This window comes from Calidris pugnax, unplaced genomic scaffold, assembly GCF_001431845.1.
Source record: "Calidris pugnax isolate Ruff unplaced genomic scaffold, ASM143184v1 scaffold54, whole genome shotgun sequence".
Lineage (NCBI taxonomy): Eukaryota > Metazoa > Chordata > Aves > Charadriiformes > Scolopacidae > Calidris > Calidris pugnax.
In genome coordinates this window covers 3,881,556-3,906,093 of record NW_015090864.1, presented here as the reverse complement: position 1 = coordinate 3,906,093, position 24,538 = coordinate 3,881,556, and the positions used below count along the sequence as shown (strand labels likewise).

General features: G+C 45.0%; 1 protein-coding gene across 4 annotated transcripts in view; it reads right to left on the bottom strand.

Moving 5' to 3' along the window:
• Nucleotides 1-12,786: 12,786 nt before the first annotated feature.
• The window catches only part of CTDSPL (CTD small phosphatase like), a 100,863-nt gene continuing 89,111 nt past the window's right edge, over nt 12,787-24,538 (bottom strand). For all 4 annotated transcript variants that reach the window (XM_014944940.1, XM_014944942.1, XM_014944939.1 and 1 more), the window contains 3 exons: nt 23,516-23,608; nt 21,682-21,867; nt 12,787-19,403 (listed from right to left, as the gene is read on the bottom strand). In XM_014944940.1, the coding sequence (XP_014800426.1) occupies nt 19,278-19,403; nt 21,682-21,867; nt 23,516-23,608 (405 nt within the window). In that variant the 3' untranslated portion in view covers nt 12,787-19,277. The remainder of the gene's footprint in view (nt 19,404-21,681; nt 21,868-23,515; nt 23,609-24,538) is intronic.

Genomic DNA, 24,538 nt, shown 5'->3' with positions numbered 1-24,538 from the left:
GTGAGGCTCGACGAGGCCCTGGGCAACCTGGTCTAGTTGGGGGTGTCCCTGCTGACTGCGGGGAGGTCGGACTAGATGACCCTGAAGGTCCCTTCCGGCCTGGGCAATTCTATGATTCTATGATTAGGAGCCCCAGGTCGTCATCAAACCCTACTCCCAGTGCTGATGGAGAGGTCAGGCACCTGAGGTTGTTCAGGTTATTGGCTGACTGTCTGCTAGGATGAATAAGGTTTGTGCTACAAAAGCTTAGATTTGCTACTACTTCAGAAAATTAGCCTGCTTTTCTGAAATGCCAGAAAAGCTTTAGGGAAACGCCTGGTGGCAATGAAGACTCAGCAGGACTTGGCCCTGCAGGTAAAGAGGTGGAGAGTCTAATGGGGTGAGCTTTATGGCAATGATGTGGTGGATTTCACCGAGTCTAACGACAGGGGAATGACGTGCAGAGGAACGAAACTATTGTGTTCCAGTTCCTGGGTGTTTTTCTCATTTTTACATAAGCCCAAACCATCTGAGCTGGGGATCCAGACTATCAGCTCCTGATTACTGTTATTAAATTACAATTTTCTTCTAGAGATCTTAAATCCTGATTCAGCCCTTTGCAGAGCACATGGAGATGACTTACAGGCTTAATCCCTGGGTCAGGCATCGTGGGAGCCTTGAACTGAAATGTTTACTTGTTTCATGTCCACCTTAAGATGGAAGCAGGGATTATCGGTTGCTGTTACAGGGGTGATACCAGGGAGGGAGCAGGGATGGATCTGGATAAGGTTTCCCAACCAGTATCCCTGCAAGAAATGGGTAACAAAGACAAAAACAAACCCAGATTACCCCATCACCAGCCCGGCAAGTTGGTAACAAAGACCAACCTCCTCCTGAGCATCCTGTTGTCACCCTGTCCTCAGTCCTCAGCCATGGTATGGAGCAGATGTTTCCCCCAGGTAGAGCAGCACATCTACCTCAGAGAGGAAGACGATGAGGAGAGGAAGACAAAAAGCAGAGAGGATCAGTAAAAAACATCCCCACAAACGGGGTGGTTTTGCAAATTGCTGTGCAGATAGTTTAGGAGTTTCACAAAAACCTCAGGGGCTCGCTCTCTCTCTCTCTCTTTCTCTCAGCCCTAATGAAAACCTTATGAAGCCCAGCAAATTCCAGCACGCTTCGGTCAGGGTCATCAAGCAGAGCCTCTGCGATTTCCAGCGTCAGCTGAATCCAGCAGAAAGGAGCCATTTCACAGCACGGGCTGCGCGGGCAGGGGAGGGAGGCTCAGCCACCCCAGCACTAGTTAACCTGGCAAAGATCATCCCACTGCAGCCCCTGGGCGGTGGAGGAGTAACTCACTCATGCCATGGTGGTGACACCTCCTGAGGTCCAGGCTCCTTGGGACTGTCCTTTCATGGGAGTCACACTGCGAGCAAAGAGAAACGAGGGATTAATGTCTTGTTTTCACCCAGGAGCTCAAGCAAAGGGAGGTTATTTATGCTGTTTTGGCCAAGATTACATGGGATGTCTGCACAAGAACCAGAAAGTCAACTCAGGTCCCCAACAGCTCACCCCCACCCTGCAGGAGAAGTGACCCAGGTTTCTCTCCTTTAGCAACCGGTGAAACCAACTGGTCCTAATGGTTTTAATGGGAGTTAGGGTCACTGGATGCTGAAGGGTGCAGTTGCAGGACACGCTGGCTGCAGTGACAAAGCTTATTTATTTTTAGCATTCAGGCAGACCAGCAACTGTGGGAAATCTGATTGCTCACGCTGGTGATCATACCTGAGTGCCCACAGAATAACTCCATCCTCCCCTGTGAACTTAATTTTTAACCCGTCTCATTTCAGTGACCCGGCAGCACGTGTGACTACACAAAGTCTCTCTGCTGAGGGCTGGGGTGGGGGATGAAGTCCTGAAGCCCTGTCCTGCTGCCACCCCACACCAGCCATTCCTGTCACAGCAGCTTCCAGGCTGTGGTGCCCAGGTGTGGAGAGCGTGGGGGATGTCCATGTATATCTCACAGCAGCTTCCAGGCTGTGGTGCCCAGGCGTGGAGAGCGTGGGGGACGTCCATGTACGTCAGATCACAGAATCATACTGTGGTTAGAGTTGGAAGGGACCTTAAAGATCATCGAGTTCCAACCCCCCTGCCCTGGGCAGGGACACCTCCCACCAGACCAGGTTGCTCAAAGCCCCATCCAGCCTGGCCTTAAACACTTCCAGGGATGGGGCATCCACAGCTTCTCTGGGCAACCTGTGCCAGTGCTTTACCACCCTCACAGTAAAGAATTTCTTTCTAGTATCTAATCTAAATCTCCCCTCTTCCAATTTAAAACCATTCCCCCTTGTCCTGTCACTGCACTTCCTGACAAAGAGTGCCTCTCCAGCTCTCCTGTAGCTCCCTGCAGATATTGGAAGGCTGCTATAAGGTCTCCCTGGAGCCTTCTCTTCTCCAGGCTGAACAGCCCCAGCTCTCTCAGTCTGTCTTCATAGGGAGGTGTTCCGTCCCTCTGAGCATCTTCGTGGCCCTTCTCTGGACCCATTCCAAGAGGTCCATGTCCTTCCTATGTTGAGGACTCCAGAGCTGGACACGGTGCTCCAGGTGGGGTCTCATGAGCGCAGAGTAGAGGGGTAGATGGGAACTGTGTCCTAGGAGAGCATCCAGATTTTATTCAGGGACTCTGGGGTTTGTTCCCCAAGTCTTTCCCTGAAAGAGAGTAAACATTTCCCCAGGACAGGCTGCCTGGCAGCTAAGATGAGTTTGCTGACTCCTGCTGTTCACACCTGCTAAACAGAGCTAATGGATTTCACATCCTAGCAGGTGAAGAAGAGGTGTGAGGATGAATCAAGCAAACTGCTGAGCTTGGGGACCTGCAGGCAGAGCCAAGGTGGTGCTACAGGACTCGGGGTACAGCAGGTAGCTGGGGCTGGGGCTGGCCTGGCAGCGAGCTATTGTTCACAGGAATGCAGCCCTGCCTGTGCCAACCAGGAAGGAGCAAGAAAAATCAATCGCCTTCAAGGCTGAGAAATTCCCACCCTGCTGAACGTTGCCCCTCCCTGTTTTTCATGGTCCCTGAAGGGCGCAGAGCACCATCTGAGCCTGAAGGTGTGCACTCGGGCCATTCCCCCCACCCATGAGACCCGCTGCCGAAAGCAGAAGGGCACCGATACTCATCATCACCTTGGGTCAGCTGGTGAAGGAAGATCAGGCACTTTGCTGGGTGCTGTACACACTTCCTCCTGTGGCCTAGGGCCTTCTGTGTGTCATCTCCACCTACTTCTTGTAGACCAGCCCAAGGATCCCACGCAGGAGGTCGCATGTAGGGTGGGCTGGATTGAACTGGGTTAACTAGGACCCATAGAGCTTCTCTGAGATGGGAAGATGAAGGGCTAGTTGAGGGAAACAACTTGTTTTCTGTTAATACAGAGGTTTCAATGACTGAAGAATTCATGCAACCACTTTTTAGGCAACATCACAGTCTAGACAGTTAGGTTGCCTTACCAGAAATGATCTTCTGAAAGTCAAAGCCAGACTTGAAACCCAGGTCACTTGTATCCCCTGTACTATCCACTGCCATGTTGCATTTAGACCTAAAAAGCCAGCCACCAGCTTGGGTGCCAACAAACAATGGTGTCCCCCAGCTGTCATCAAGCTCTGCATGAGAAACTGGTGAGAAATGGTGGTGCTCCCCGAAACCCTCTCATTTCAGGTAAAACCTTGCCCTGAGGCTGATACACCCAACTCCTTCCAACAGCCTTTGCTGTGAACACCACCACCACCCGCTGTCAACGGGTCGGAGCAATGACACCGGTGAGGAGCTCACAAGAGCCCAGAGCCTTTTCCTGGGCAATTCTGGTTACCGTGTTTGAACATCAAACAAGAAACCCGCATTATTTCTGGGTAGGACAGGACTCTTTCTAAGACAAGCGAGAGGTCATGCTTGAGGCATCCTTGTGCTGTTCCCCAACAGAATTTGGCCAGTTTAGTGTGTCTCCTTCCTGATTCCTGGCTTTTCTGAATAGCAGCACTTGAATAAAGAGTCCGTCCTGCAAAGGGCAGTATTACCTTAGCATTTTTTTAGCATGAAGGGAAAGCACCAGAAGTCAAAGTACTACGCCCAGGGCTTGGCTTATTTGGATTAAACATATTATCCAACAGCATGAATGGACACCAGTTCTACCCGTAGGCATCTGAACAATGCAACGAGCAATTCCACTTCGTACCAAAGCTGCTCCGGGACAGACTGTAACGAGATGGAAGGGTCATCAGGCATTGATGTGCACTCACACGAGGGCTTTCTGCCCATGTTTGCAGGGGATTTGTCTCTCCAGAGTCAGAAACATTGCTCCCCTTGCCAACAGGTAGGAGGAGGAGGGTGGTACTGAAGCTCACCAGCTGCAGGAGGTCCTCAGCACGGCACTCGCACCCCGAGCAGGAAGAGAGTCCTGGCCCTGGGGATGGATCCACTGCACCCACCTTTGGTTTTAGGATGTTTTCTCTCCCAAGCAAGGATCTGGATGAAGCTGGGACTTGAAGCCTCTTTGCTCAAAGATTTACTGGGGAGGACTTTTCCAGACCACATTCCTTCCACACAGAAATCCAGCTCCAGAAGAACATTTTTGGGAGAGGACTGCAAACGACGCCTCCAGGGTTGCATTCCTGGGCTGGTGGATGAATCATTTTCCAGTCCCACAAGGGAAAAGCCCATCTCTAACGAACTGAAGGCCAGGAACCAGGAGGGGATTTGAACAGGACAGACTGGTTTCCAAGTTTCGGGTGGTGGGAGTGAAGGAGAGCAGTTAGCACCCAGCAACGTGCTGCTCCCATCACCTGCCTGGGGAGCAAAGACCTGCCACTTTAATGGGACTGCACTTTGCACGTGGGAAGCGCATGGTCCAGAGTTGCTTTTTTTACATGAACAACTGGCAATTTAGAGATTTCACAGGAACATTTTCCACTTTACCCAGAAAGCGATGATTATTCAATAAAAACCCACACCCCAGCTCTCAGCCACTTCAGCCAAACTCCAAAATCTCCGATGATGCAGGCTTGAAGCTATTTCCTTCCATCCCCATTCTCCTCTCCCAAACAGATTATGCTTCCCAAAGATGTCTCTAATGCTGCTTCACCGGGGTGCTTTGTACTTCACACTCCCTGGAAGCAAAGTAGCAGCAGATAAGCGTCCTGCCCAGCCACTGAGAACTTTCACAGCACTTGCTTTTCAAGATGAGTCCAGATGTGTTCAATCCCAGCTGCAGATGTGTATGTACCTACAGAAATGCACAGTGCCTTGTGGTCCCAGAGGCTGTGGGGTGGTCAAGATAAAAAGCATCACCTGCAGCGTGGTGATGGTGGCAGGGTGCTCGCTCTGTTTGTCTTTGTCCAGATGAGGGGTGTCCCCACTTACACAAGGCAAACACGGAGTGTGAAGGATCCTGAAGAGGCCACACAGCTCATGCCCGGCCACGCTTGGAGTCTGCAGACTTCTACGTGGCCAAATTTGTTGTTCAAGACCTCCACTAAAGGGAGTTCACAGCTCCTCCAGGTATCCTGCTGGGTGGGAGAGGAGAATGAGAAGGGAAGGGAGGAGAGGAGAGGAGAGGAGAGGAGAGGAGAGGAGAGGAGTTTTCAGTTGAAAAGGACCTACAATGATTGTCTTGTCCAACTGCATCACGCTAGGACATAACTGTATGGTAGTCCAAATACTTTGCTAAAACCTTTTTTGTTGTTGAAAATTAAGCTGTCTTCTAGACGTAATGCAAATCTGACATCCTGCTGAAAAGCAGGCATTTATCCTGACAACAACCTCCTCTCTCTCTTGTAGAAGAACCTCTTCTCTGTGTGTGGTTTTCCTATGGGCCACGCTTTCCATACTCTCCCTTCTGTGGCTCTGCCAGGCCACTCTATCTACAGCTTCTGCCTCAGAGCACACTGGCACTGACCACAGCTCCCATCAGAGTCTCTCTGGCATCCAGTAGAGCAGCAGCAATTATTTCCCACATTTTACATAACTCTCCTTTTTGAATATATTCCTCGAATGAGACTTTTTTTTTTTTTTTCCCTAATTCTGGCAATGGCTTGTTTTTTTAAACTTGTGGTTGTTTTTTCTTCTGAAGCACGGCACAAGTGATCCAGACCTTGCCATCCACCGCATCTCCCTGCTCTCTTCCTGCAGCAAGGCTCTCCCTGCGATGCAGTCTGGTCTCTGCTCATATATTCGATCTGCTTGGATTTGTCACACAGGGAGATCTCCCTGCTCGCATCTCTAATTTTAATTATCACCGGGAAAACTCACCTCTGCTCCTCACAGTGTTTGAACTGCAGATTGCTTCTCCGTGGCTTCAGAGGCCCACCACCTACACTGCATCCCTGGTTTGGCTGGGAGACCATCAGTTGGGTGTGACTTTATCATAGAATCATAGAACAGTTTGGGTTGGAAGGGACCTTAAATAATCGAGTTCCAAGCTCCCTGCCATGGGCAGGGACACCTCCCACCAGACCAGGTTGCTCAAAGCCCCATCCAGCCTGGCCTTGAACACCTCCAGGGATGGGGCATCCACAGCTTCTCTGGGTTAGTATCCACAGTCCCACTGACAACAATGTAATTTTTCATGGAGCTTCCGTAAAATAACAGTGGTGTTTAAAATAGTGCCTCTCTTTTATCTTCTAGCATGACAATTCGATTCACTCAAGACAGTAATCAAAACCATGTGGGAAAGGGTTCTCCCTGGGGGACACCACATTAGGAAATGATCTTTGGAAAGCCCCACAAAGCCCACCAAGCTTAAGTAGCTGACTTTGAGACAGGAGGGTTTAGTTCTTTCCGTGGGGCTTTGGGCATGACTAAAGCAATTTTTTCCCAAATTTCCTCTAAGCAATGCGCTTCGGATCAGGCTGGGGGAGCTGAAGGATGAACAGAGCCACGTTACTTACCTCTGGGCAGGCAACTACTGGAGACAAACATCGCCTAGAGCCAATAACAGCAGGGAAAACGCCGACCTTGAGAGGGTATGACTTGTTGGCCATCGCCACCCAATGACGTGGGCTGACCTGTGGTGAGGGAGACTTCTCCCATGGCTGTTTTTCCAATCTGATGTTATTTCTTCCTGATTTTGCATGTTTTCCAACTCAGACAGCTAGTGTTTTGTTGAAACGTTTTGAAGTTGCTGCCTCTGCTGTAGATCCGAAGGCAGCTCCGGCACCTGAGAGCTTCTGCTTCCCACCCTCCCAACCTACCTTGGCCTGATCAAGCCATTCTCCTCCCCTACCGTGCCCCTGTGCGTGTTTAAATAGAGCATCAGGATAAATTCTGAGCAGATGTTTAGGAAAACAGGGCTGTGCCTTCACATGATTCATAGGCTTAGATTGGGAACATTTAGAAATCGGCATCTCTCTCCACTTCTTCTCCTTGGATGGTGGTTTAGTCTAGCTGCAAGTTAAATTTGGATGTTTAGAGGGCAAGCAGGGCTCACCAGGACTGTAGCACTTGTTTTCCCATATCTGTGTTTCTTTCATTACAGTAGTGTAGCTTATTTATAACAGCCCCCAGATCAGGCTGTTAGAAGATAAAATTAATTAGGCCGTAGCTGCTGCTCATTTAAGGAAAAAATGGGCAATAATAATCACTGAACTGGTTTGAACTTTGGAAATGCTATTAAAAAAAATTTGACATTTTTTCATTGCTCTACAGCCGGCCATAAAAAAGGAGAGGTGAGCAGAAAGTTCATAGCAATTGACAACTTTGTGGTTTGTTTTGCTAAAAGATTGGCATTTAAGAAAGCAACGCAGAGCACTTTCACCCAGCTCTAATTGGAGTGATGTTCTCCTGGGGAGATGGAGAAGGGTTGGAGTTGTACTTCCTCCCCCAGCCATTTCCCACCTGTGAAATGGGTACATGTCCCCTCAATGGAGCATTCCCCCTTCTGCCACCATGTTTCTTACAAGGCTACTGAGGAACACGAAATGGTGACTGCTTTCTTCTACTCTGAAGGCAGAGAGACCTATAAACCACTTTGATTTCTCATCCCAGCACCTCGGCAGCTAACTGGTGTTTCACTTGCCTCTGGGTTAAGTCTCATCAGATCCAGATCCGCTTCATTTGCTGGAGCACTTCTATACATTTATCAAAGTGCTCCTCTCGCTGGAGGATGAGCTGCCATTCTCTTTAATTATGGAAGTTCATAATGATCTGATTTCTGCTTCACTAATATCAAGCAATAGTTCTCAGGGGATATCTGCTCTAAAGCTGAAAAAGATATTAGGAAAGGGCACCTGCTATTATGACTAATTAGTCACTCTGCTTCAACACTTCTGACTGTCTCCAGGATGGAGCTGGTACCCGTTTTGGTGGTGAGATCCCTAAAAATGGGTGAGAGCACACAAACCTGGTGACTGCGCAATCCAGCCTGTTGGAGAGCACATAAAATTCAGTATTTTAAAACCATACCAAGAAAGCATCAGAGCTGACAACCCCGTTATGAAGCAGTTAAAAGAAAAACTTGATTTTTCTGAAAAAATGAAATTTAGAAAATCTAAAACAGCCAGAAAAACCGGTTCCCTTTGGCTGCCTGTAGCTGACTCACCACAGGCTGATGAAAAGCATTTCTCCCCCAGCTCCCAAAGCGTGGATTTTCAGGAGGGCCAGAGTGATACAGAATGAGATGAGATGAGGCTGCAGCCTTTACAGAAGATATAAGAAAACACATTATTTGTGAATTTTTTTTTACCCCAGGAATTTAGATATAAGAAAACACATTATTTGTGAATTTTTTTTTACCCCACAGACAACAGGAATTCAGATAATTTCCTTCCCTTCCATTGGAGTGGAGGTAAGAAGTGCCTGTACCTCAAACAGCATCCAAGCAACTGAAACAATTCAAGGAGAAACAGGATCTTGGAGCAATCAGAGCCACAGGTAACATCAAGTCATTCCCTGGAGCCTGACCTTTTTCCTGGCGTATGGCATTCACTGCAAAGGTTGGGAAATGCCTTGCAGGGAATTTCTCTCCTTTTAATTTATATTCTCTATATTGGCTGGGTTACATTAAGGAAGTTGCACCTTCATTCTGCATCTCGTGAGCTTATTCACAGATAATCTGGTTTTTGGTGCACAGAGAACATCGTTGCTTTGCTGACAGAGATGAGGTGTCACCTGCAGGAGCATCCCCTTTACCTCCAGCACCCCCAGGGCCTCGTGCTGCTGGAGGCTGCCTGTGATGGCAAAGCTGTCACCTAGAAAAGCCAGGAATTTGGCCCAGGCATGGATCCCAGCCTGGGATTTAACTTTTCAAGGCAGCCTCTCCCTCACCACGGGAAGGCAGGAAAACCTGCAGTGCTTATGGAAATCCACAAGAATGACCTTTTCTGCTCTTTGCAAGGGCAGCTGACGTCAACAAACACACCTCATCAAAATATGCGAGCAGCTGTACAGGGATGAATGAACCTTCACGTTAAACACAAGCGATTCACCCTGGTGTGTCACGGTCCCTGGTGAAGCCAGATAGGGTTTGCTTCTCCCATACACATCTGGAGACACCCATCAGCATCTCTTGGCCCCACGTTGTCTCATCTTCCTGTCCAGTAACGTCATTTTCTCTAAATCAAACGATACACGCGAAATGAAGTATTGTGAAGAAGAAGAAGAGCAGCTTTGCTCCCCAGGATTAACAAGGGGCGGGATACAAAGGGTTTGGTGTGAACTTCCAATCCAGTGTTTGCACTTGGAGAAGTAAAACAACCAACCTTCAGGGAAATCTCTTCGTTCTTCTAAAAGAAGGGGGGAACAACCAAGCCAGAAGCGAGCAGCATGTCCAAGGAAAGCTGGAGGGTTTGTAGCAGAGCTGGGGTGATACCCCCATCGGCTGAATCCTCATCGGCTGCCGGAACTGCAGAGCCCTCCTCCTTCACCAGGAGAGATGGGCACCCTGTTCCTGGGGAGAGCCAGACAGGAGGTGGAAGATGACACATGGGAATCATAAAATCATGGAACAGCTCAGGTTGGGAGGGGACCTCAAAAAATCATCTGGTCCAACTTTTCATGGGAAGGGAAGCCTAGATGAGGTTATCCAGCATCCTCATCTTGAAAACCTCCAGGGATGGCAACTCCACCATGTCCCTGGGGAGGCTGTTGCAGTGATTGGTTGTTCACACTGTAAAATATGTCTTTCCTACATCAAGATAAAATCCCTCCTGGTCCAACGTGTACCCATTGTCCCTTGTCTTCTCCATGGTTCCTTATGAAGAGACAGCATCCATCCTCTTTGTAGCCACCTTTTAAGTACTGCAACACTATGATGAGGTCCAACCCGAGCCTTCTCTTCTCCAGGGAGGAAGGCAGGAGCTCCAGGTTCTTCCAGGTGGGAAGGAGCACGCACCTGAAAAAGCAAAGGGAGCAGAAAGCCAGGAAGATGGGCTGCAAGGGGGGTTTCCAGGCTACAAACCCACCTTCTTGCAGCAAACACGGATGTTGGGCAGGTGAAACCAGACGATACACCAACGGGGAGACACAGCCCTGCAAGTGTTGTCCATTCCCCTGCAGATGCTGCCTTCCTGGCTTGGCCTGGAGCCATCCCCTTGCCTGGCTGCTGTCCCACCCTGTCCCCGTGCTGGCTCAGGTCTTGGTCACACCATGGGCATCTGCACCGGTGCCGGTGGGGAGGCGGAAGATGCTCGGGGAGCGACGCCTTGGTACACACCTGCCAGCTTGGCACCACACACATTTCTTTCTTCTTGTTTCCTCCCTCATCCTGAAGACATCATGTTTGTCCACAGTCCTAGCGACGTACTTCAGGAAAACCCCAAACAGCTTAAAATCACGTTGCTTTGGAAAGAAAGACAAAGGTTAGCAGCAAAGCTTTGAGAGGAAAAAGGTTTACTGCACTAGGGAAGGTGCAACATTGTTTTGAATTCCACTATTTGAGAAATGGTGACTTCCCTCTTTATTTATCATGCTCTGATCACATCTTCTTCATGGAAGAAAAAAAAACACAACCCAGTGACTAAAATTAACATTGATAATTACATACCTGTCCTGTGTTCAGTTGTGGAGACACCAGTTCCTTTTGCAAAGGAAGTTCAGCATTCCTCGGGCAGATGAAGACTGAAATCAAATTGCCTCTGAAACACTAGGAGAGGTTTTTACCCAAAGGAAGAAGTTATCCGTGGACCTGTGGGGTGCAACCTCGGCAGGAGATTCACCTACCAAAGCTGTGGTGATGTTTTCACTTGAGATAAGGTCTTTCAAATTTCCTTTACGGCGCCTTTAAAAGCCAACGCTGCACAGCTGCACCATCTCGTGGTGTGACCCAGCCCTGCACGGCCCAAGCCTTTGAAAACCTCTTTGTTTTCCCAAAGACTTTGATCACAGACGCATAAAAGCCAAGTCCACCCACCCCCAGACCATGCTGCAGCTCAGCCCACCCCAGTCCAGTGCCACAAAGTCACCCTGGACCTCCCCCAGCTCCCGTATCTCTGCCTCCTCATCCTCCTCTCCAGGATGCAACAGCCCACCCGTTTTCCAGCTGCAACCATCATCATCCCAAATAGTTGTTAGCAATCTTCCAGTTATTATTTTGAGATCTATTCAGCCCATTAGAGACCAGGACCAGTGAGCTACTACCCAGCACATGGCCCCAACAAGCTAGAAATGGGCTCAGGTCTTGCCAAAAATCTTCCCCTCGACAAAAAGGCCCAAGTTACCAGGTATTATGGCCAAAAAGTCAGGGTGCCAAAAAAATAAGCATATATTGTCCACATATTTATGGGTCTCAACCTCTTACAGAACGGCATATAGTACCCAGGTCATTAGGTAAAGATCTGGGAAAAAACCCCCAAAACTAAAACTATTTACAAAATGATTTTCCTGTAAAAAACACACATGAAAATACGTCAGACTTCCATGTTCCTGTGGGATGATCCACTCGCACATCCCTCATTTCCACCAGACTCATTCAGCAGGGTACTTACACACAACTGTCAGGAGACCCAAGCTGGGGACATGTGCCAGGTGAAAAGCACCTTCACGTGGTCATCTTGAACCAATCCAACTCAGGTGAAAGGCAGCTTCCCCAGTTCACTTTAGGTATAAATGCTCCTTGACCGCAGACTGGTCACTGGTACACCCAAGACCCAGTATCAGGTCTCCTGCTTGATGTCACCACCGATGGATGTGTTCACAAGAGACACTGCCAAGTGCTACACATCCAAATGCCCCTGTAGCCTGGAAGAAAAGGGGGTGATGCAGCTCCTGATCTGCACTTGGGCCACCCCTGACCCGTGGAACCCAAGGGCAGGCAGGTGAGGAACCAACCTTCTACTTCACGTGGTGCCCTTCAACGCAGAACAAGGGATGCTGCCCATAATGCAAACACAGCTGTAGAGAAACCCCCCTGAGGCCCCATCAGCTCTTTTCTCCTGGAACCTTATTCCCCTCCCACCCCAGAATCCAGGATCTTGCTTCTTTCTCATCTCCAGGCTTTGGAAGAAGCAAGATGGTTTAATTCAGATCTCAGCAGGTTAACAAAAAAAAAAAGAACAGGAACTGGACCTGCCTGCCAAACAGGCTGCTGGAGGAAGAAGCCCTCGATGCTCAGCACTCAAAGCTTTAATCTTTATTAAAGCCCATCAAGTCTAAAGAGTTGGGACAGGAATGAAACGAGAAGTTTCTGCCCTCATTCTATCCAAGTCTTTGCTTCCCTCCCACCCCCCTCCCCGATATTCCCCCCAAGGAGAATGGAATGTGGAGGGCAGAGGGGGATTTCTGGGGTCAGCCCTCAACTACATGCATTATCAGACATGGAGAGGATGAAAAAAATAACACGGATAGTTTATTGTCAAACGGAATCAAAGCATGAAAAAAAAAAATAATAATCACGAAGTTACACTGTAAAGAAATTTGGTTTTAATCACAAAAGCTCATTAAAATCTGATAAAGAGAACAACCCATTGTCAAGCCAGTAACTCCTCCCAACAACCCTCAGACTCTTCAAGCGCAACACTCGTTGAAATGCTGGGAACTGGAGAGGTGGTGGACATCCCGTCTGCACCAACACAACCATCGGCCCTCCTTCTCCAGAAGAACATGGGATCTCAGAGGGGGTGACAGGTTTCTGGCTCAACGGTGACTCCTCTGTCCGTAGGAACAGCCTTCTCCTGGCTGGAGTCCTGCCCGTGACGATGGCTGACGGGGACCAGCTGCGTTTCCTTTCTTCATCCAGCATTTTCCTGCAATCTACATCACCATCAAATGCATCTACATCACTCAATTAAAAGGTGGCTGCAAAATGGAACGATGCCAGTCGCACGGAGGAGAGCGGTGGGAGGGACGACGCAGCAGAGGGTCCACCGAGGTCCGGGGGATACAGCGAAGCTGAAACATCACCTCAAAAAAACTCCCTTTGCTGCCCATTTAAGCGATGACCAGATCTAACCTTTTCAAACTGCTGTGTGGGAAGGTGTGTGAGCGCAGATGCAGACCCACTTTACTGAATCCAATCCATCTCTATTAAAGTCCAAGATGTTCCTGTATGTCCTGTGCTTCAGAAATGCTGATTAACGTGGCACCGGGCAATTACAGGACAACCTGCTCCTCAGCACAGCTCCCTTTAAACATCACTTGAGAAGGCTTTAAAACAAAACCCGCCTGGAAGCTTTTCAAGTTTGAGTTTGCCAACCTGCCCAAACCAATCTATTACCCAAAGATCATTTATTTTTTTCCAGCAGAACCAACAAGAGGAGGTCCAGGAGAACTTGGCCTGGTCTCCTGCCAGCAGGGCTGGGTTGGTAGGAAGTCTGGATGGGGGAAGGTGGCTTTGCCAGGACAACTGCTGGAGGTTGCTTGCCAGGATGACCGCTCTTCCCACCTGGAAGAGCCCTGGTCCATCTTGCAGGGAATTTTAAAGCTGTTGGCTTTCCTTCTGAGTCAGAACACAAGAAAAAGGAGGGGGGAGGAAATAATATAGGAAGGCGTATGCATAGAGGTACATTTATAGACTATGGTGGATTTGATTTTGCCAACACTTGCTTTCAATCAGCTACAACAGAACAGTATCTTTCTCACCACTATAAATGAGCTGTTTTATGAATTTTGACGTATTTGTTTTACTGAGTGAAAGAAAGGCATCTTTATCCTAAGTAGCAGCTAAGGAGATTGGTAAAACTAAAAACAAAACAAAACAAAAAAAACAACCTAAAACCACCAGAAACCCTTAAAAAAATATAATCAGATAACCCAACCCACCAGTACAAAGTAAAGGCAGTTTAGGTCATTTCAACCGATCACAGGAATAACTAACAAATATTTTTAATTGCAACTAATGTGCTATCTTGAGCCAGCTGCTTATTCTAACAGGCCTGAGGTTTTCTGCTCATAAAGCACTAATAATATGTGCCTTTTCCTAGAAAGGAAGGCTCTGCCTAAGTCTTACTGTGTCAGAGAAAAAGTCCCAAAATAGACTTTCCAACCAAATAAAGCGTTTAATTCAGATATTCATTTGGATTACGGCAGTGATGTTAAGAACAGCTATTCGAGTAGCTGAAGTAAAGCCCTTCAAAAAGAAGTCACACAGCTTTGAGACTTTGAACAAATTATGGTGTGATCTCATCCAAGAGATCCAAACAGCTGGAACATCTGCCAGAGTTGCCACCGATTTACGCCGCAGGGTTCAGCAGCAGTTCAGCAGCTCTGTCTGCACAACCAGGTGCCAGGGCATCAATGAGGAGCCCTGGACCTCAAAAGAGGACTTCAAAAGAGGATGGAAGAGAGATGGGCGATTTTACTCTCTAACACGGATGTGCACCAGCAGGAATAAAGTCCCTGTCAAAGTAGGGCAGTGACTGTTACTGAAGGAGAAGTGCAGAAATTGTTATTATTTTTTTTTTTTGTTTCCCAGAGAAGTATTACATGCACAAGTAACCATATTGTTAATTTTTTATTTGTGACAGTAAAGAAACCATTCAATACCTGATTGACAACCACTCCTCTCTCCTGAAAACACTCATATGGTATCTGTAGTGTTTCTCAAGTATCGCTGGATTGTTCATTGCATTAAAGTGTAAACAGCTCCATTATTAGAAAGAAAAAAAAAAAAGAAAGAAAAAGAAACGTTTCCATTGCTTACTCCTCTGTTAAGAAGTTCCCAATAGATTTTTAACAAGAAAGAAAAAAAAAAAGAAATAGTCAGCTGGATTTTTACAATATAATGTGAAACAGAAAGCTGACAGCTGGTTTTGCATAGTTAGCCCAGAGATTATTTTTTTTTTTAAGCAATTGCCCCACGCAAGTCTCACCGGCCCCTCCTCGCCCCACGAAGGCAAAACATCACAGCACCTTGGAAATCAGAGGCACAAACTTGTTTTTGTTTTACAAATAGGGCTGTGCGGTACTGTGTTTTATTAGTTTAAAAAGAATCTGTAAAACATAGGATTATGTCTTTGTAAATTATATAGCTACAGATTTTTCTTTTTTTTTTTTAATTTACACTGAAATTTCCAAAGCTGCAACATCACTACACACTGGTGTCACTTAGATATATTTATTGTCCCCAACCAGTCTAAACAAGATCACGCTGTGCTGAAGTGACCGCACACACCGATAACCAAACCTCTTCAGGTGTTGAGCTCCTTCCGTGTGTAACGTTGCTGTTTAAAAGGAGATTAAAAAAGGCAAATCAAATAGACAAGTTATTCTTCCAAAGCTACCTAAATGAACCCAGCAATACCGTAACCTTCCGTCCCAAACCTGCCCAGGCTTCCTGGTGGTGACCAAGGATTCCGCGCACAGCCCTGGTTTACAAATGGCGATTTAATGGGAACACTTCCGTGGAATTTCAAGAATCTAAGGCATTCTGCCTTACAGCTTAATTTAAAAATACCTATACAGGCAAAAAACCTTTTTTGAACCCGACATAAAAAGGACAACGAACTTCAGGCCAGGCAGCGTTTCTTTAGCAGAACAGAACGACCAACCGGAAAAGACCTTTTAATATTTCTATAATATCCAGAAATAGAATTGAAACCCAGGGTTTGGAACAGCCCATGCAGAAACCGTGCTTCAAAATATGCAAGAAATTCAGGAAACAAGTATTTTTTTTTCCTATTTTCATTTTTAAAATCTTGTATTTAAAATACAATCAAATACCCGTATTGCAAATTTTACAAACATTCCGCTCCTCATCTGACTTTACGGAACTATATTGCTTTGTTAAAATCTAGAAACTCTGAATATATAGTGTATGTATTTTCACACAAACTTAACGCTTGAAATTTCAAGTACAGACAAGAGTCAAAATAAACGACGAGGACAGTTTGATCCCTTTGGCCAAATTTGAATACCCAGGGAAGTGCAAACCTGACCTCAGAGCACTCTGGAGTTTTATTTCGATGGGAATGAGTTAAAAAAAAAAATTAATGAGAAGTTATAGAAAATGCTCTTAATATAATAGCAGAGATCAAAACTGCTGTTCAGTTTTTCGCCTTTGTATTGTCACAAGTGTCATTTTGATGCTGTACTAAGTTAAAATAAGTTGGTGGTTTTTTTTGAAATCTGTGGATTTCAACAGCCCAAAATAAACAATACAGAGCGAGTGTCTGGTTGTACAGACCACCATCAGAACCATTCTTCCAGAAGCTGGTGCAGAAGTTCAGTTGTCCATTCTATGTGGATTTTAAAACAATACAAGACACTTTAATAATCAACATTCATTCACAGACTTAAGGCAACTGGTTCATGAAATCGCTGCTTTCAGAAATGCAAACTCATGACATGGTTTGTCTCACGTACACCAGGTCACAACCGTTACATGGCAACGTCTCGGTGGGGTTGTTTATTGTCTAATTGGAAGATTGTTTGGTCTAACGCTAGCGAGAAAGTCTTTGAATTTCCTCTCAGCCGTTCCTACCTGCACAACTAACTACAACCTGAATACTTCCCTGCAAACTGCGTCCGAAGCCCCGGAGGCGACACACGCAGTTGAAAATACTGCTCAGAGAACAACTTTTTTGGCAGCTTTACAGTTTCGTTACTCTGAAGTCAAACACACAATTAAACAATCTCAAACTGAAAGTAAACGTTAATGGACTAACCAGAATCCATACGTCCTTTTTTCTCATTTTTTTTTTTTTAAATCAACAATGAAAGTTGGTTGTTTGGTTTTTTTTTGTTGTTTTTTTTTTTTCCTTTTAAAATCTGACAGTTTAGTCTTTTGTTGTGGCACAGAACTCTACAGTACTAAGGGTAATGCCAACTGGTAAGAAAACAGAACGGAGATGCCCTAAGAGGCTGAGGAGAGGGGAGGGGGCTGCCCCTGCCGTCCCTCGCCACGGGACAGAGCTGCACTGCCACGGCGGGGGGTGCCAAGAAATCTTTTTGATAAAATTAAATCTGTTTTATACTGCACCCACAACAACCTACTCACGGCCTAGCGGAGGCCTGGCCTGCCCGTCTATGAATGGATTTGTTAAGCTGCTTCACCCATGCTTTAAGACAAGGATGACAATCCCAGTCCATAGCCAAAAAAATTACTATTTTTTTTTGTTTTTCTAAGTCATCAAGACTTGTCAAGTGAAATAAGAGAAGGCAAAGGGGGTCTACCATTCAGAATTTAGCACTAGGCTCATTAGAAGCACCAACTACTCCATTTAGTTTTCTCTGATGACAGCCAAACACAGCTGGAATTGTTACTTTTGTAGATTTCTGGTGCGGAAAATAATTAAAAGGTGACACTGGAAAGGAAAAATAAATAAATAGGTGTGCCTCGTTCTTCAAAGGCTTAAAACACTTAAAAGTTGTTATTTCAAAAGGGCACCAATGACACTACAGAAGATGCTAAGGAGGTTCTCAGATTCAGAGAGGAGACTTACTCAACTCCCAAGCCAGAGGACCACTTTTAGTCTAGGCTAGTAACTCCTGCCCTTCCAGCAAGACTCAATAAAGCTCCCCATCTGTGCCTTACACCTTGAGGAGGAAGAAATACAAATCAAGAGAGGTGGGAAAAATACTTTTTGCATTTTAATATACCAAAGAAAGGAGAGAGCCTCATCCCAATTAAAAAAAAAAAAATATAATTTTTCCTTTGCAGGTCACCTTTAACTGAGTTTTCTGGTGTATCAGATACCGCAGGATTAATACATAGGGGTGGGTTATGAAGCCTGCATTTTATTTATTGCCCAAGTTTGCAGCTTACAGAAAATATTTCATAGCACAGGCACAGTGGCAAAAACAGTATAACAGCCGATGGTCAACTCCATTTGGTGAGTATACAGTAGCAGCAATTAAAAGAAAAAAGTACTCCAACCAGCTCAATGCAGATCCAGCTTACCCAGATGGGTTTGTTTTTTTTTTTTTTTAAGAAAAGAATCTTAAACTAATAAATAGATCTCCTCCACATTCTCCCAAGATAATGGTTTTCCAAAAAAAGAGAGGCATGGCAGTTGTGCGTAAGCAGAGACAATAGAACTTAATCTGTCTAGAAGAAAAGGTGCTTTAGGTCTATCAGCCACCTTGTTTTCTCAACGCCATCATTCCCTAATACTCAAACAACTGCAGATATGTTCAAAACTGTGCCCAAAATCAGATCAGTGAAACAACCATGTAATTAACCCAAATCATCCCTCCCACAAACGCTTAAAACCTTCTGAGCATGACAAAATGTAATACATCTTAATGTCACTGTGGAGACAGGAACCCAGCATCTTTGTTTCAACTTTTTCCTTTGTTATATATTACAGTGCTCTATAAAATTTTTCCTTTTTCCTTTTAAAGCATTTAGACAATACAAGACTAAAAGATGTCTGGAAATACGTCTTATACAAAAATGAATTTTTATCTTAAAATAACATTCAAAAAGGCACTTCATTCTGTAAGAAAAAATTCAGAGTCAGGTCAACTGCTCTAAGCAGGGGGGTAAAATTGTCTGCATAGTGGGAGGGGAAGAAAGGGAGAGAAATTCAACTGCTGAAATACAAGCTTCTTTTTTGGCATGTTTTAAGAAAAGCTGATCCAGTAAAAGATGTCCATTTATGAAATTCATTAAAAGAGTCCCATTTAAAATAGCTTCTTTTTTTTTTTTTTTTTTTCCTTTAAAAAAAGTAGTCTGAACACATGACCTTAGGAGTCAGGCTTCTGAAGGCTTAATAGCATCACTCATGATTGTCCTTCGTGTCCAATGTAACAGGAAGATCAAGAGTAGCACTTCTGACAGGGGTGACCTCCCCAAAGCTTACATTTGAAAGAGCTGGAAAAGATGGAGACAGCCTCTAGCAACTGCAATCTAGGAGCAGAAGTCAGTCAAAGTTAAGGGCTACCTGTTGCAGAGTTTATGAAGCATACTGTAAACTTCTTCCTCTTTGCTTAGTCCTTCAAAGAAAGGAATAAGATCTAGCAGCTCTGTGTCTGTCATGTCATCAAACCAGGACTGCACAGGCACCTGAAAACAAAGCAACCGATAAATATTAAGATGATTTCCTGATGTGAAGAACATGTGAGTTTTGCCTATGTGGATGTCCTGTAACGCTGCTGTCCCAGTAAGGCAAACTGCTAGTCGTCAGCATTCAGGCAGAGTCAAGTCCACGTTTTCTAGTATGCAACATCAACCCCAAATCCAACTGTAGAACAGCTGACCTTCCAAATTCAACTGTAGAACAGCTGGCATGCAGCTGACCTTATTGTTCTTTACAACTACCTGGAAAGGAGGCTGTAGAGATTGTAGAACAGCTGGCATGCAGCTGACCTTATAGCTCTCTACAACTACCTGGAAAGGAGGTTGTAGAGATGGAGGGGTTGGTCTCTTCTCCCAAGTCACAGATGACAGGACTAGAGGAAATGGCCTCAAGTTGCAGCAGGGGATGTTCAGGTGGGATATTAAGAAAAATGTTTGCACTGAAGGGGTTTTCAAGCATTGGAATGGGCTGTCCAGGGAAGGGGTTGAGGCACCATCCCTGGAGATGTTCAAAAGACGGACTGACGTGGTGCTGGGGGACATGATTTAGTGATATTTTCCTTTTTGTCAGAGTTGGGTTGATCTAAATGATCTTGAAGGTCCCTTCCAACCCAGATGATTCTATAACCCACCGCTAGGCAGCTCAATTTGCTCTGCCTCCTCGATACTTAAAATATTCTGGAAGGCAGGCAGGGGTTATGAAGCTCAACTGACACTTCATTTACGGGCAAGTCTTTCCCCCCACCCCCGAAGTGTTATGAGCGTGAGTCACTAAACACAGGCATGCAGCAACAACCCCTTCTGGCACGAGGTTGGGGAGGAAATATTTAAACAGCGAGTACAGAACAGTTCTCTGATTAAAATATAAGACCTTGAGCATGCGGGTTCAGAAAATAATGCATGTAACACCATTCCTTGAGTACACGGGCTGGATTTGGGGAGGGAGCTCCACGTATCTTCACTATGGAAGTACATTGAGGTCTTTTAAAGACTATCTTGGATCTTGTTACCAGCTCTGCTTTCTGCAGAGACTCAAATAACAGTTAGCTAACAGCACTTTTCTATACATGATTAAACCACTCTGACAAGGCCCTTAATTTCATCTCCCAAATCTACAGCTCATTATTTTCTTGGCAGTGAATTCCGAGATACCAAATGACGATCTGGATCAGGTTTTTAATTTTAACCATGAACATAAATTAGAGCTACAGCTCCTGGTCATTATAAATAGCAACTTTAACCCGTGCGTGGCACCAACCAGAAAAATGTTTTCAACCAATCGTTTCTCAGATGAATCTGAACTTATTTATCAGAATCTGAACTTAAAAGCTGATTGCTGCGAGATAAATAGCTCACGTTAAAAAAAGAAAGGTATTCCAGAGAGGCGGGACCATGCAAAACAGGGTCCCTAATAAAAGTTTCCTAGGTTAATTTGAACAGTTCACAAAGAAGGCAGCCTAAAAACATCAAAGAAAACATTGCACAGCCTGGCTGTTTAAAAGTCAGTAGATCTGAGGGGAGTTCCAGCTTGCTGTCCTGGCAGCTAGAAAACAGATGTGAGCATCTGTCCTGATTGCAGCAATGGATGGAGCCAGCGCCAGACCATTCCAGCAGATACAAAAACACCGTGAAAACATGCAGTGCTCTTAATTAATCTCCCTTGAAGTACTGCTGCCTGCCCTTTGTCCTTAGTCCTAAAACTTAATGAACTTGTTACCGAACATTTCTGATTAGGAACCGAGTTATCACAAAAATACTTAAAGGGAGAAGCACTAACACAGCAAGATCTTGATTTTTTTTTTCCCTTCCCCTTAGCCACAAATACAGAACTCAGATTGTAACCAGTAAAACATTAATTATCTTGTCTAATAAATATTTTCATTCACACAATGAAAAAAGCTGGAGTACCAAAAGCAGTTCAAGTAAACCATCCTTTCTGTAATCACCACTCCAAAGAAGAAAAACTAGGCTGGAGGGCAGCTTCACTTTTTAGAGGTAGTATTTCTCAAAGCTGCTGGATTTCCTACCAAAAACTATAACTGAAAGCAGACGAACAGTCATGACTATGACACACTGTCAAAATCAATTTGCCCTAGTCCATCACCATCCTGCAGCAAATACTAGAACCTACCTGCAGCAGTCTAAGAAAAGACAGAAACCCATGCAGTTAACACTCTGAAAAGCTATTTTCTGAATCAGAAAGTCTGGGCAAAGACCAGGATGATAAAAGTTACGCTTGACTACTTCGAGTACTAAGAATACTTACTGCATTTTCAGGATGGAAGATGTAAGATGCAGGAGAATTATCTACTATAATAACTTTACTCAGCTCACGTCCCAGTCGACTCAGATCCTTCACATAATTTCCTCGGTGGAAAACACAGGATTCTCTAAAGAGCCTTGCCCTGAACACACCCCAGCGATCCAGTAAGTCGGCTACTGGGTCTGCATACTTAAAAACAGAAGTCAGAAAGGTGAAGTTAGCAATGTGCAAACAGGGCAGATTCACAGAACTATACAAAGGAGGGACAGAAAAGAGTTTCAGATAAAATGCCCTTTCTTCATTTTCTTCCTGCTCCTTGTTAATTAACTTATACGCCTGGAAACCTGAAGTGATTAATAGATAACGCAAAAGTGGGACAGTTATCTTTCTATGGAAGGCTAACGTGAACTCTAGTGTTTTCTGTGATTTATCAATTAGGTTTTATTCTTAGGGTCAACTTCTAATTACCCTAGAAGCTGATGGATCCAGAGATCTCACCTAACATTACCATAAAACCAACCAACGCTAACAGAAAATCTATACGAAGCCATTTCCACAGCTGATTCATGTCCATGTGCCTCTGAAAATAAACTGCAATGAAGGCATCCAAGCTTGATGCAGCTTTTTCAAACGATGCCCACGGAGCCACTGGGTCGGTAAAAATCTTCAGATTACCAAATTGCATAATTGGGCCATAAAAGATCCATAAAAGATCCCATAAAAGATCAGACAAAGCTGTTATTAGGAAAAATACCCATCTACAATACTAGGAAATTCTCATTTTACATATGATACTTCAAGTAAGGCACAGCTTACAATCCCACAATTGATATGAACCACCCGAGGAAAAGTATCCAAATAGACCAGAATATGAAATAGGCATGTACTTGAAAATGCCATTTATAACTTATTTTTGCAGGACAGGAGTTACCATTTCCTATCTTTTAAACTCAGAAACCGAACTGATGTTGAAATCAATCATCTCTTGACTATGAAAACTGCTAGAGATCTATCTGCAGTATGAAATAGTTCCATTATTTACCATTTTCACAGTGTGACTAAACAGAACATGGTAAACAGAGTGCAGGGAGAATCCTCTGCTAAGGATACTCTATCAGACCACCCGTCTGTGGGTCCTGTCCCATCATCTCCATGTTAGGTTGGAGTAGCTTACCATGCTGGAGTATTATTTAGAAATAAACAATATAATTATTTTAAACACGACACCACAACGACAATACATCCAAAGTAGTGAAGAATTTAAGATGTCTACTACTGTAACATCTACCACAAAACTACCAACGAGGCACTACTGCTACTGCAGACCAGAGGGCACAAAATATTCCTGCTGGCGTTTCAAGCTTTATAGCATCTGATTTTTCTACCTCCAGATTGTAATTGCACCTTGACAGAACAACAAAAAAAAAGTGTTCCCAGTTTTCATATGCAGCAAATTTCTGAATCACCGGTTGATCATGTAGATAGTGTTAAACACAGTGCCTTTTATTTCATGCCCAGCTTTAATATACTGCTTTACTCGCACGCTATTTGTTCTAATTTCTCACTATAACCATGGTAACTTGTAAGCCTTTCATATTGGCATTATGAGCAATGCATGGAGGCTACATTATGAGACAAGCCCATATGTGATGGTGTTACCATGGAAACACTTACCCACACACTAGCAGACAAAGTACACACTGTCAGACAAAGAAGCAGAAAAGAAGGGGAAAAATTAAGATAGTACCAACTGTGGCAATAATCATCCATAGAAAACCCAACCAAAAGTCCACTGATCAGCACCGTAAGGGCCAATGGGATGAAGAGAGAAACAAACCTTGGCTAGACTGGCTGTGAAGAGTACACATTCAAAGAGCTCTCCCATCCTCTGAAGAAACTCATCCACGTGTGGTCGTTTCAATACATAAACCTGGAATGACAAGGGCTATTTAGGTCAAAATGGTGTGAAAGGTAAAAGGAAAGGAGAAAAAAACCACCTTAACGCTCTAGCACTTGAAGAGACAAAAAGTTATCACAGAAGCAGTTCAAATGAAATGCTGCAAGGAAAAAAAACCATAAGTATACAAGATAAAAGTAGACATCCAGTAATGAGAAATTTGAATGCATGGGCGGCCGAGACCCATGCTGATTATGCAATTGCAAATACCGTGCATCATCTGGAGTGATGCTTCTTGAAAAAAAACCTCATTAAAGGCAAAGAGAGACAGTAGGGCTTCTCAAGAAACGAGGATTCAGCTCTCTCAACCTGAACGATTTTGGTGCTGGTGTCTTCAGTCCTGAAGAGCTTTACAAAAGGAATAAATCTGACGAAACCTCGATGATGACAAGAATTGCACAATAGGGAACTGTTTTCTTCCTGTGGCTAATTCTTTCATTTTTTTAAATTCCATGCGCCAAGTACCGTATCTCACCAGGGAGAGTTATCAGTCATCCGGCTCTGCACAGAGCTTTCACCAAAATTCTTCATAGCAGCACGCAGAAAGTCTAGCAAATGCTGCTCTCAAAATTCAGTGGCAAAGTCCACAGCATCTTCTGCTGTGAGCCTGCCATAAAGAAGGTCAATGCTCAGCATCTCCAACCTCTTCAGCAGCTTGGTTTCAGCCACGCTCTCTTGCCTTTTTGCACTGACAACCATACAGGCAGCTTGGCTGCCTACTGTCAACAAGCTGATTAATAGATATTACTGCCTCCCTGCCTCTCTTTTCAGAGCAAAGAACGTGCTTTGCCTTCACAGAAAATACCAAGATAAGATAAAGGCGGCTCAGAAAGCTTACAAGTAGCTCACAATATACTGGGAAGCTGGAGAGGAGAGTCTGCTTGAGAAATATTTATCTATCTT